We start from the raw sequence: 13,305 nt of genomic DNA on the forward strand, positions 1-13,305 counted from the left end.
TAGAAAATTCTAAATACACTTTAAAACCTGAGGCTGCCTATACATGTACTCAAGGGTGGGAGGGGGTTATTAATTAGAGTGGCTCCCAGAGAGCTGCTCTAATTCAAATGCCTCACTGTCATGTCTATTAAGCCCCTGTGCATTTAAAAATGGCTGCAAGACCACTTTTGCAAAGCCTCATTTGACAAGGTTTAGCCAAAGCTTTCCCACGACTATTTTAAAAAGCACAGAGGCTTAGTAGAAGTGACAATGAGACGACACTAAAGCATTTCAATTAGTAAGTAGAGCAGACTTGATTAACTGAGTCTACTCCAACACGTTCTAAGTAAAACGTGAATGAGCATATCTATAGGCAGCCTGAGATCTAGATGGCAGCAATGCAATCCCTAAAAGGTCAGTGTTTCACTCAGAACCCTTAGTGGTGTATGTGTGGACACTTCTGCACCGGGACAATTGTGAAACAGTTCCCAACCAGCTACACTCTTGGAATGGTTCAAGTGTTATGTCTGTCTACACCTTGGCTGACTTAATTCCAAGCTAGGGTACTTCTCCTAAAGCTAAGCTGGAGATCTGAGGAGACATCAGAGCCTAGAAACCTTAGAAAACAGTCGGGTGAAACGCACAGAATATACTACAAGCAACAAAGACTACTGCCGTAATTCAGAGATGGTGAATGAACGAGGTGCTCCTGAACTAGACATTAAGCTTAACTTTAGATAAGGGAATATAAAGATAGGTCTCGTGCTTTTTAAAAAAATCACTTCTCTAACTGCAGCATATATTTTGACAAAATAAGGCATGTTTGGTTTTGAAGAAGCTATTCCTGCATTACTGCAAGTGTACATGCTTGATTCCAGGAGAAAGTCATTGTAGTCCAACCCTACTTGGCAATACCTACGGAGGCTGTAACCAAGGTTCTAGTTTAACTGTGGAACTCCAGCTCTGAAGATACCTTTGTAACTGCGGCCAGCAAGACTTCAGGAAATGACAAAGACGCAGTCAGTCCAGAATTTTTCCCCATTTGGGAAATGACAATGACATTTAAAAAGGGCAAGGAGGATTGGATCTACTGCATATTCCAATAAGAGCTATCATAAAGAACCCCTGCCTCTTCCATTTCCTGGACCATCACAGCTGAACCACAACAGCTGCAACAACTTTAACCCCACTAATGATATTTATCTCGTTTGTAAGCCCACATCTATTAAAAAGATTTTTATAGTAATCATAATAATACATAGTAAGCTTTGCTATATAGTAAGTTTTTCTATAACAGCCTATGGAATACTCACCCAGGAACTGTACTGCACCCAATGACTGTTTAATACAAAGTGTATAAAAAGTCATGGGCTGGTCAACATTGCTCTCTCTCTGGCACCGTGGCTCTGGAATTCTTTCTGAACAGTGGAGGAGTGAAGTGTCCTTGCCTAGCTCATAGCCTACTGGTAAGAGTTAGACTTGAACCCCTCAAGCTGAGGAGGGCACTGAACCTACATTTCCTTTTTCCTGGGCAGGTGTTCAATCCTCTATACCAGAGCTGTCAACACACAGGCCAGATCCAGCCCACAGAGCTGCATTATGTGGGCCTTGTAGTAGGACTGAGAATTTGGGGGATGGGCAAGCATGGATGGGGCCTGCCACCAAAATCTGGGGCAGAGTGCCACTTGGGATGTGTGCGGGAGGTAGAGGGGAGACTAACACCCGTGTGAACCCCCTCAGACACCATCATGTCCCAATATGCCCCACAAGGAACCCCATGGCTCAGATCCAGACCATATAGCAGAGTGAGTTTGACACCACTGCACACCCCTTATAGATGGGCTCCTCTTCCACCTGTTTTGACTTAAAGATGCCGCTACTTCCATTTTTCTTTTTGGCTGAACTCGTTCTTGTTCAGACATGTTAGGCATAGTAAAAGCAGGCCCACCAAATTAGACTTGTTACAGAACTTTTACCTCAGGGACACCTTATTTGTGGGTCTCATCAAGGGATGTGATGAGATGCCCAGGATGGTGGCAGTTCTGATCAAGTACAGAAACAGAACACTAGTTACACTAAAAACCTGAATGGCAAAAACTCAGGTGGCCTCCCACAAGCCTAAAAAGTTGGGCCAAGGTTGTAGTGAATGGACCACTGACCACTGTTATGTTTAACTGGATTTGACCCTATGATGCCCGAATGAAAACTGCTTCTAAAGTGCAAACTACTATAGCAGTTTTTCCTATAGGCTTGGAGTTAATCTTGTGTATATCTCAGACAGCTCACATCGTTTCTTCTTCTTTATCTGAATCAACTGCATATTTCTTTAAAAAGCACAAATTTTAATTTCACCTATATTGCAAGCAATCATGCAGCTTGCCTAAGGCCCCTATCAATCTGAGTTTGAAATGCCCTTTACTTCTACTGTACTGGGGAATATCTGTTACTTTAAGAACATGCTGCAATATTATTTAACTCTTCTACAAAAATATCTGAATACCTTTGTTGGTCCTCCTCCTGAATTTGTGAACAGTACACTAAGCAGTGAGAGCACAATGATGTCACTATGTTCAAACAGTAACAATGTCCTGCAGAACAAGAGAGAGTCATTTTTATCCTGTCCATTTACAAAGAATTTGCATGCCAGTGCAACATAAAATCAAATGAAATTGTGTCCAGAATTTATCTTACAGCTTCAAGAGCAATATCATGCAATTCAAAGAATACTTAGGAGCCTGAAGTCTAATCCAGCTAAAAAATTATCATGACAAAAAAAAAACAAACCAATTGCTTGAGCAATAAAAGAAATATGTACAGTAGTTCAGTAATGGCAGTTAGGCAAGTACTTGAAACTGCAGTGCACTTTTATTAGAGTATCAAGAAGTGAAACTGTTCACGGCAGTTAATATTCTTATTGCAGTAACATCCAAAATTCCCCACCTCCGTTTGCTAGAATGGACATGGGCCTGTTTCTTCTCAGTAAGCTAAAAGCAGATGTCGAGTTTATCCCAGATCTGATCATCCTAGGAGTTGGATCCAACAAAACAGGCCAATCATTTACACACACAATTTGAATGGCAATTATCTTGAACTAACTCTGACAACCCTAAGTTGTCACTCTTACCCGACCTGCTCAGATTCAGTCTGCATTGGTCCTTAACTGACTAAGGGGGTTACCACCATGTGATGCAAGGGCTGTGCCTACTGCCTAGTGCACTAAGACCTCCATAGCATTCCCAGCTCTTCCCCAAACAAGTTAGACTGCAGGGTAAATCAGAATGTCCAGCAACAAATCAGCATTGAATTCTCACTGTTTGCAGGCTGCTACCATTATCTATCTGATGATTTAAAGATGAACACAAACGCATGTTTCTCTTCTGTGCTTTACTTAAAAGAAACTAAATTTACAACAGTGTCATTTCATATAGCTGGATATGGAGATTAAACTGTCATAATTTTTAAAGTACTGGGGCAGCTACAAGCCTCAGCCATTGACCAGGACTGCATTGTGCCAGGTGCTGCTCAAGCAGAACTAAGAGACAGTCTCTGCCCCCAAAGAAGCTGTAAGGTCAGAGACAGCAGATGAACAGTTAGTGAAACATAACAAAATGAAAGAGAATATTAGTCACCACATCAAGTTTTCTGTAGGAATCGTGACAAGTAAGGAGCTTGAAGGACAAAGAAGAAGCTTTGCAGATTTATGGATAATTCCAACTAAGTATGAGGGAGAAAGTCCAATAACAGATTTAAAAAAATTAGCGAGTAATATTTGACATACGGATTTCTTTTGAATGAGACAGAAAAGCTGAAGCAGGAATAGGTCATGAAGATTAATTTAGTCAGATAAAACACTCTTTTAAACATGTGCATTTACCTTAGTGGTCCACAGAGAGTGAGGCCAAAAAACCATAAGAGTGAAATGATACAGCCAGCAACCGCATGTTTAACAATTCTGATCCACTATAAAAGAAAAAGATTTTATTAATACAGAAATCAGCACAATTCTTTTTAAGCATACCCTATTCTGCTTAGGTTTGGGGAAAAAATGATACTGGTCCGTTCTTATTATTTTCTGTTACAGAAGTAGGCTGTCTGGTTGCAGTCTGAATACCTTAAAAATATCTGAGATACAGTTTTTGGGCTATTAAAATTAGACTGAATGAGCTCAAATCTACTTGGTGGTTCAAAAATGCTATTTTAAAATGTACTGCAAAATAAAATGCCTCTTGGAAGCACATATAGTGCTAGATAAAACCAATCAAAATTAGGAGCCCAAACTCCACATGTTTATGCATTTGCTTAATTTCATCCCAGTGGTTAATCTTACTGAAACCAACTTGGACTCAGATGGCAATCTGAGTCCTACTTGGACTGAAGCATATAGTCAAGTTCTAGGAGGACTGAAGCCTCAATCCCGCAGTAGAAGCAGGTAATTTTTATTAAAGAAAAATATTTAGATTGAAAAAAAATGTAAATATTAAAACAAGCTAAATTATTTGATAAGATTTGTTTTTCTAAACAAATCATTTCAGTTATTCTATAACAAAAATAATCTTAAAAATCTAAAATGTAAGCACTAAAAGTTTTAACTAAAACCCTCAGATTCTCTGAGAATGATAAAAAGGACCAAAAACCCTCCAAATACAAAGTCTGTTCCTCCTCCTACCTTCTTTGACATATTGCCATGGGCTTTCAGACTAGAACAAATTAACATTTTAAACACTTATGAAAAAATCATTCAGATTCTCACCATTGAGCACATTCATAGTTACTAACAGGAACTGACTATACCATTAAGAATCACTTTATACATAATATAAGGCAGGTGTAGGTGTAGTGTAGTGATGAAAACCTCTCTCAGAGGCCTCATGTGCACTGTGGGTATGCCTACAAGAAGGCAGCAGTGGGTCCTGGCCAGACTGGCCTCTAGCAAGCCCTGCCCATCCACTCCTGTGGACGTGCTCCAAACACCTTTCTGGGTCATCTCCAACAGCTGCTCTTGGGAACACCAGACAGAGGTCTTAAGACATCCAGGGGCATCCCTCTCTGGCTGTTCTCAACTGAGTATGGGACAGGCATGTGTTGGGGGTGTGTGGGTGGGGCATGGTTGAGACCTTCCTGGTCAGGTCATGTTGCCACTGTAATGTGGATGTGCCCTGGGAAAAAAATAGAGCACAGGGCTAAAAAGATGACTGACTGTACCATTCCCATCGTGTTGTGGCTAACATAAGGTTGACTTAGCCTCAAACACTGCTCACTGCCACAGGAAATGTTGTATTCCACTGACACTACTTTAGAATGACAGGGAAAATAAAGTATAGCGTAGTATGCAGCAAGGGTGTCAAAAGATATAGCCCATGAGCTAGAATCAGCACACAGGGCCCTATAGCTCGGCCCCCAGAGATGCCCAAGTGCCTTGGAGTTGACCCATGTGCCATATGCGGTGTATGCTGGTTTGGCCCTACAGACAGCATCCACTTTGGCTAGTCCCAGCCATATGCCATTCACTCCAGCCAGCCTGGAACACATGCTGCATGAAGCACCTACTTCGGCATGTGCGCTGCATGTGATAAACGTGTGGGGCCAGTCTGGGATGCACACCACAAGTGGCATCCACTCCAGCCAGTCTGGGATGGACAATGTATTCAGCATGTGGGGCTGGTCTGTGGCCCTGATCCAGACCGCGTGACCAACTCCACACTACTCATTTGGCCCAGAGCCCAGGGGAGCCCAATGAGTTTGACAAATCTAATCTACCAAAAATGAGTGCACCAGCATTATGTAAACTCACCTGGTGCTTGGTTACAGTTTTTCCTGTAGAAAATGGCTTTTGAAACAAAACCATAAAAAATGCAGACCTATTAAAAGGGGGGAAATTTCTCCATTAGAGTATTAGCTAAAATGCTATTATAGCCACAAAGTTTAAACATAGCAATTTTAATTTTATATCTGTTTTAAACAATCACATCCCTCCCTCCCCATACAATACTCATCTTAAACAATAATTATAGTTGTGTTTTAAAATGGAATTCTACTCCCCTTTCTCCAAAAGTAAAAAGTACTGTAAGCTACGCAATTTGCTTCTGTCCCCTGTACCTTACTCCAAAAATTAAGAGAGTCAAAGGGTTTAGGCCAGAGATGAAATTCAGTTGCCTCAAATGCTTGCTTTGCCATTAACCCCCTCCCAAAGCTGTCACGGGATACTCAACAGGTTACTCTGAATACACAAACAAGTACAAAACTTTAGAGCTGCAGAGAAATTTAATAGGTAGCAGCGAGATGACAATTTTTTTGCTCATTTGTAAAAGCGTTCATTGCTGAAAGGCTGCTGATAAGCCTGGATGCCCCTCTGCCTGTGCCAGGGGCTGACTGGGAACTGAAACTCCCCAGCACCACCTTCCCCAGCTATCAAATGAAAGCTAGCAGGGCTGTTCCCAAATGCCATAACTAGGGGTCTACTTAAAAGACAGTTTTGCAGATTTTGTGGAAACCATGAAATCCAGGATTGTCCATGAAATTGAGAACAAAAAACCCCCCAACTTAATAAAAGAACCTGCTGGCTCCTCAATGGGAGTCAAGAGTCCCTGCTGCCACTGCAGACCAGTTTTGCAGCCTGCCTGGGAGGGGAAGCACTGGTATGGCAGGTCAAAGAGCAGCAACAAAGATGGGCACTGCCTCTTTGTCCCTCCTTCCCTCCCTCTGGGCCTCTCTGCCAGTCTGCACAGTGCCACAGAAGCACATCCACAAAATGTCTGCAGAATTTGCTCTTTATGCCATGACCAACCTGCAAAAATTGGCTATTTAGGTAGACCCCCCAGCCATATCCATTCCTGAGCGATGCCTCTGGAAATGTAAATACAAGGGCGCTGGTAGGCTAGATCTGCTGCAAGCAATGTCGCTCAGCTGGCTGACGCACTGCCCTCCTGCCAAGTGGCCAACCAAGCTGTTCAGCTGACAGCAGGCGGGTGAAGGGAGGGTCTCGAGCAGAACGCACCAGGCATGGCCCACCTGCCTCTCAGACAGGAAGGCGGCGCTGCGGGCTTCTGGGCACTGCCACGAGAAAGGGCCCACACCCACCACTCTTGGGACAGTCCTGATGGCAGCGCCATGCTCCAGCTGCCAGTGAGCGCAACTCTGGTCACTGTATCGCTGCACTGGAAGCAGCACCTGCCAGACTCAAGTGAAGTGATCGCAGAGCTCGTTGCAGCCTCGTGTTTCCCAACGTTGCTGCCGCCGCCCTGTGCACCTGCCCCTCCCCGCGATTCTTCTAAGGCAACAAATGGCCTGTGCCAACCAGGGCTGGGCCTGCCGCCACCCCGCGCCTCGCCCATGCTCACCCGAGCTGGACGATGAAGAGGAAGGGCCCGAGGTGCACCGCCTGCAGTAGGTCGTACGACTCAAACAGCCCCAGCGCCTTCAGGAACTTGGCGGCACAGAGCAGCACCATGTAGCGCGGCAGCCTGCGGGCGGAGGGGGCGCGTGAGCGAGCCCAGGCACTGCCAGGCCGAGCCCTTGCCCCGGCCTCTCCCATCGTCCCCCCGCGGTCAGCGGTTTCGTCCAATGTCCTGGGCCTGCCCCTTTCCACCCCCCGCCGCCCAGTGGGTCCGTCCAGCCCCGGGTCCCCGATGACCAGTGCTCCCATTACCGGGCGCTGGGCACGTCCACGGGCCCCAGGAGGCCGCCGCCCGCCAGCGCCTGCCCGCTGTACTTCTCCTCCATGGCGCCGGGTCAGGAGCCGCGGGGCCCACCTCGCCCGCCGCGGCGCCGCCTCATCCTCCACCACCGCAGGGCAGGCGCAGCGGCAGTGCGCGCGGAGCCGAGCCGGCCACGTCCGCAGCCACCGGAACCCCCGCGGCAGCGCGGCCGGAACACCTGCTTCGCGTCACAGCCCCGCCCTAGCGTGGCGCGGCCCGGCCCGGCTCGCCGCAGCGCCCCCTGGCGGCCGGCGGAACCCGCGGCCGGCCCGTGCTGAGAACAGGATGCGGGGCCGGAGGCCGGGGGGTCGCAGATTCGCCTCTCTTCCACCCCCGCCCCCGCCCCCGCGTGCTGGGAACCGCCCTCTTGCCCATTCCCTGCGCTTGAGCCTTTGTGCTGCCTTTGGCAGCTGCTCCTAGCGGCGAAGTTTCTGCCTCGCCACTCGGCAGAGTGTTTTGAACTCACAGAGGTAGAAATGAGGGCTGGGAGGGACCTCAGGGGGTCACATCTAGTCCAACCCCTGCTCACCGCAGGGCCAGCCCCAGCTAGACCATCCCAGCCAAGGCGTTGTCTGGCCGGGTTTTGAAACCCCCCAAGGGTGGAGGCAGTCCAACAAAGTTCCGTTTGTTTCTGCTTCAACCGAGTAGACGGGCCCGTGGCCACTAGCGTAGTAGTAAGGCTTCGACTTTATCTCTAATTGGAGAAAGATATGTGTTATTTTAGATTTGCTGATGCACCACACCATTTGCATGCCCCTTTTCCAAATTCTGGATCTGCCCATGCCTGCGTGTACTCGTTTCAGGTGGTTTTCACAGTGTTTGAGACTCTTGAGGGCAAGGGAGGGGCGCGGGTATGATTTACCAACCTATAGAGTAGTGCTCCAAAGAGCAATTTGGTCATTTTGCAAAATTCACTTTCACACAGAGCAGATGGCCTGCCACGCTGGTCTGTGTCCTGTATCTCGGGCTGGAGCGAGCGCTGGGCCTGCACTGACTAGTTCCTCACTCTGTCCTGACATGCCCTCTGCTCCCTGTGTGCTTGGTCACTAGTGTAACTAAACAGATTTTCTGCTCTTTGTGGAGTTAGTTATGTCAGTAACTCTGCCCACTGCAGCTTACGCTCATGTGGCAGGACTGAAATCTGTCAGTGTAAGTGTAACCAAAGCAACGCTTCTACTGCAGTTTTGTATTGCAGAAATTTTATCCTGCTCTTTTTTGGGGGGGAGGAGGAAAGCTTTTCTTTTCTCATTGAAAGGAGTGACCCAGTCCTGTGTTTGTCCCTGTTGTCTTGTCTTCTTTCTGCTCAGTTTTCTACAGTAACTTGCAATGAATAGGAATTGACAAAAGTCACATAATAAGGGCTCTAGGTCAGGGGTATCAAAGGTATGGCCTGTGGGCGAGATCCAGCACACACAGCCCTGTTTTCTAGCCTGCAGTGCTTGCCCTGGGTCCAGAGTTGACACATGCTCTGCACACAGCACATGCCAGACCAGCCCCCTGCACAGGGCTCTGAACATGTACCGCAAGTGATGCCTGCTTCAGCTGGCCTAGGACCCGTGCTGCATGCTGCATCTGCTCAGCTAGTCCAGGACATGTGCCGCACATGGAGGCGGGTTCAGGATATGTGCTGCATGCAGTGCCTCCTCTGACAGGCCTCAGGTATTACATGCAGTGTGAGTCCCAGAGCAAGCACCATATGCTGCGTGTATCTTAGACCAGCCCCACACAGGTGCCATGTGCAGCACAGTTCTGGACTGGCCAAAGCAGGTGCCATGTGTGCTGGATTTGGCATGTGTGGGGAGAGAGTCTGTGTGTTTGGCCTGGCCCAGGGGACAGCCCTGCACCATTCATCTGGCCCACGGACCAGCCTGATACAACTCATCCAGTCCACATGGCCAGGTGAGTTCAACACCCCTGCTCTGGGAAATGATACTTTGGAGAATTTTTTTTTAGATATTTTCTGTTGTTGGGCTACTTCATCATGCTTAGTACTGCTCCATGACAATCAACCTGTATGAGAAACCATCTGGGAGAAAGATCATTTGAGGTGTCAGGGTAGTGTGTCTCCACTTCTTTAGAAACAGGAACAGCTCTTGGGAGAGAAGAAAAGCTGCCAAAAATCTTCTGAGGAACTATGCATATTTCATCAGATAGCTTAATATAAAGTTGGCCTGATAAAAGTAAATGTATATGTATATGTAAAACTAATGATATGTGAAACTAGATATGTAGAACATTAGATCATGAATTCTCCTTCGTCTCTAAGATTATCTGGTTTATTTTCTTTATCTCTTTTCTTTAATTGTTTTGCTCACCAGGATAGCATTATCACATACCATCTAATTTTCATGAGGAGCTTAATGAGGAGGAAGAAATACAGTCTGTTGTTACATCTCCAAGGATATCAAGCGGGAAGCCCAGTCAGAAGTGGCAGCAAATACTGAAGTGTTACTTCTGTAGTAAGTATGAATTATACTTATGTAAGCCTGAGATCAGTTTAAGGATTGAACAGTAAATTCTTCGGGAGCAGGGACTGTCTCTTCATAAGGTCTGTATGCTTAGCTGCCAGTTGTCTTGCAGCAAAAAATATGTTACCTTCTTTGATACTTGACAGATTATATCACAGTCACAGCTCTGGGTCATTTACAGGAGAGATGTCAAACAGCCTCTGGAGCTGCTCTACATGGCACACTGGACTACCTGCAGGACACTGAAAGTTGGAGGCATGTGGCAGCAGCAGAGCATATGGTGGTGGCCTTGCGACATATTTCCCTTCCTCCCTGTGCTGGAACTGGAGCGGCAAGGAACACATAGTGGCAGCAACTCCAGCTCTAACCCAGGGCACATGCCAGGGGCTGGAGCTGGCCCTGTGTGCTCTGTCACTACCTGCTCCACTGCATTCTTGAACTATGGGCTGGATCCAGCTCACAATGAGGTCTGCAATCCAGATCCAGCCCAGAACACAAGATGAGTTTGACACCCTTGACTCCCAAGAATTGCAGCTTGTAAATCAAAAACATGAGTCCTACTAAGATGTTTCAACCTTTAGGAAATTTACCATGTCTTTTAATTATAACATTTTTTTTTTAGAAGAATCATCAAAATTTCCTTTTGCATTGTTTTCTGTATAAGTCCATGTTGTATTCAGTGAATTGCAATTTAAAAACTTATACTGTTCCTGACACGTTGTACATAGTAACATGCAACCAAGGATTTAAATTACAAACTGTTTATGTAGTGTAATTGAATAAGAGTGGCACTGCATGATTTACTTTAAAAATAGCAACAACGTCAAAAAAAGGCAGCGCCTCTGATGCAAAGTTTGTTACAGATTTTTGTGATTCTGTCTACTTGCTTTCACTTCTCCTTAATTAGATTTCCTGTTTTTGCAAAGAGAAGGGTGACTTGGTCAAGCAGTAGGCTGGGAACATGATCTTTGCCACAGAGCTCTGGATAGAAACAAGGAGAGCAAGATTGCATTTACCAAGGCCATAGAAAAGCAGGTTTTAATCATAATGTGAGATTGTTACAGATGGACAGGAATCGCTGGATCTGTGAGGTATCATGCAGAGAGTGTCCACAGTATTTAGCCTGGATGGAAGGTCTAGACCAGTGGTTCTTAATGTTTCTACATTTGAGGCATCCCTTGTTTGACTTGAGGCACCCTTCTGTGAACTGAGCAGTACCCATTTAAAAAAAGTATTTATTACAGTGCTTACCTCCTTGCAGAGCGGCTGGGTAGTGAAGGCAGGGCAGTTGCCAGGCATGGACTCTCCTGAGCCTGCACTTATCTCTTCACACCTGCTTATTTCTTCACACTTTGCAACACACTTCCAAAGATCTTGTGACACCCTGACTGAGAATCACTAGTCTAGACAGAAGTCAGAGTCAAAATTGGCACCTGAGTAAGTGATATCCATGTGATGAAGTCAAAGATACAGGTCAGGAGTACAGAGGCAGAGCTGTGCATTAGCAGCATGGAGGTGGCAGCTGAATTTGTGTTTGCAGATGACTGGAAAGAATGCAGAGAGAAAAGGAGGGGACCGAGGCCCAAGCACTGTGAAGCCTACATGGAAAGTTGCAATGGAGGTTGAGGAGGGTCCTCTGTAGGTTCCATGCTGCAGGCGGGATTAGTGATGTAAGAGGAGAACAGAGAGAGGGTAGAGTCACAGAGACAAGGGCACTACCAAAATCTGTAGAAGATGAGCCTAGTCTGTCATGTCACAGGGGGCTGAGATGTCAAGGTGGATAGAGAAGGAGAACTGGTTTGAGCTTTGTTTAGGAAGAGATTAGATTTTAGTGAGAGCAGTTTCTATGCAGTACAAGGGATAGAAACCAGACTGGAGATGGCCTAGGATAAAAAGGTGAGCTTTAGATCAATTGCCCCTGCCACCATTTTTAAGTGTAGGGATCCTGATACATGAAACGCTCTGGGCACTTTAATTAGAGTCACTCTAATTAAAGCTCCCCCCCACTCCCGGAGCACATGTATAAATGCCCCAGAGGTATCTAGACCTCATGCGTAAATTCTATAGTTCCAATTTTCAAACCAAATTTTCATTTTTTGCAGTATAATTTGTTTTCCAGTTTGGTTTTGGATTCTATATTCACTAATCCTTCTGTCATCTTTGGGCTTGTAACTTGTCCTGTTTGAGCCAGGCTAGTCCCATGTTTTTCATAGATACTGTTTTATACTTTCATTATTGCTTCTTAACTATCCAAGTCTAAATAACACTGTGGAATTTATCCTTGTAGTTGCAATCTTTGCCCCCTTCATTTTGTTGTCCTCTTATTTACTGAATTGGTGAGGGGTGAGGGGCTTTCACTAGATGGTGGGATTAGAACATTTGAACATAAAAACTGCTACACTGGGTCAGACCAAAGGTCCATCTGCTGATATCCTGTCTCCTAAAATGCCAAATAGCCAGTTTGAAGACACCCAGCCTTTTCATTCTCTCCTCATATGGAAGCCATTCCATTCTCTTTGTTGCCCTTTTCTTTAGTACCTTCTTTAGTTCCACTGGCTGCATCCACATGAACAGGGGTGTGTGGTTGCAGCTGCACAAATAGTAGCAGCACAAATTTGTGCTGCTACTTTGTGCTGGAGTGTATGCCTCTGCTTGTGCAGTTTTCATTGGGACACATTATCCTGCTGCTCTGCAGGGAGGGCTGGCTGGGGCACAGGGTGCTTCAGTGAGGGGCTAGCCAGCAGGCAGCCCCCACTTTGAGGCGTCCTGTGCCTTAGCCAGCTGAGGAGTGGCATGTGGAGATGACGAAGCAGGCAGCCCTGGGCCCAGGGGCTGCCTACTCCCTCCATCTCTGTGCACTGCAGAGCCCCCCATCTCAAGGGACCTTGCGCCCCAGCCAGCCACTCCCCAGCTGGCTGGGGTGCAATGTGCCTCAAGACAAGGGAGCAGGCAGCTCCCTGGGCTGTGTGCTTTCTCATCTTGAAGCACGCTGGGTCCCAGGCAGTGGCTTCACAGTGTGCCTCAAGATGGGGGCTTCATGTGCTTCAGCACGGGGGCTCTGCAGCGGAGTCTCCGCATTGAGGCATGTGGAGATGGGAGCAGCCAGGCCAGGGAGCTGCTTGCTGCTCCATCTTGAGGCACCCTGCCCCACAGCCAGCTGCTTT

At 46.5% G+C, this 13,305-nt stretch overlaps 1 protein-coding gene and 1 long non-coding RNA gene across 2 annotated transcripts in view; one reads left to right on the forward strand and one right to left on the reverse strand.

The window, feature by feature from the left end:
* SLC30A5 (solute carrier family 30 member 5) overlaps nucleotides 1-7,837 on the reverse strand; it is a 35,514-nt gene extending 27,677 nt beyond the window's left edge. The window contains exons 1-5 of the mRNA XM_014594901.3: nucleotides 7,625-7,837; nucleotides 7,317-7,439; nucleotides 5,771-5,837; nucleotides 3,854-3,939; nucleotides 2,480-2,567 (exon numbers count right to left, since the gene is read on the reverse strand). Of these exons, the coding sequence (XP_014450387.2) occupies nucleotides 2,480-2,567; nucleotides 3,854-3,939; nucleotides 5,771-5,837; nucleotides 7,317-7,439; nucleotides 7,625-7,698 (438 nt within the window). The 5' untranslated portion in view covers nucleotides 7,699-7,837. The remainder of the gene's footprint in view (nucleotides 1-2,479; nucleotides 2,568-3,853; nucleotides 3,940-5,770; nucleotides 5,838-7,316; nucleotides 7,440-7,624) is intronic.
* Nucleotides 7,838-7,936: 99 nt separating this feature from the next.
* LOC109281845 (uncharacterized) lies at nucleotides 7,937-13,013 on the forward strand. The gene is made up of 3 exons (XR_002088632.2): nucleotides 7,937-9,572; nucleotides 9,992-10,132; nucleotides 10,323-13,013. It is a non-coding gene; the product is annotated as an uncharacterized LOC109281845 (long non-coding RNA).
* The last annotated feature ends 292 nt before the right edge of the window (nucleotides 13,014-13,305 follow it).

Source organism: Alligator mississippiensis, chromosome 3 (assembly GCF_030867095.1).
Source record: "Alligator mississippiensis isolate rAllMis1 chromosome 3, rAllMis1, whole genome shotgun sequence".
Taxonomy (NCBI): domain Eukaryota; kingdom Metazoa; phylum Chordata; order Crocodylia; family Alligatoridae; genus Alligator; species Alligator mississippiensis.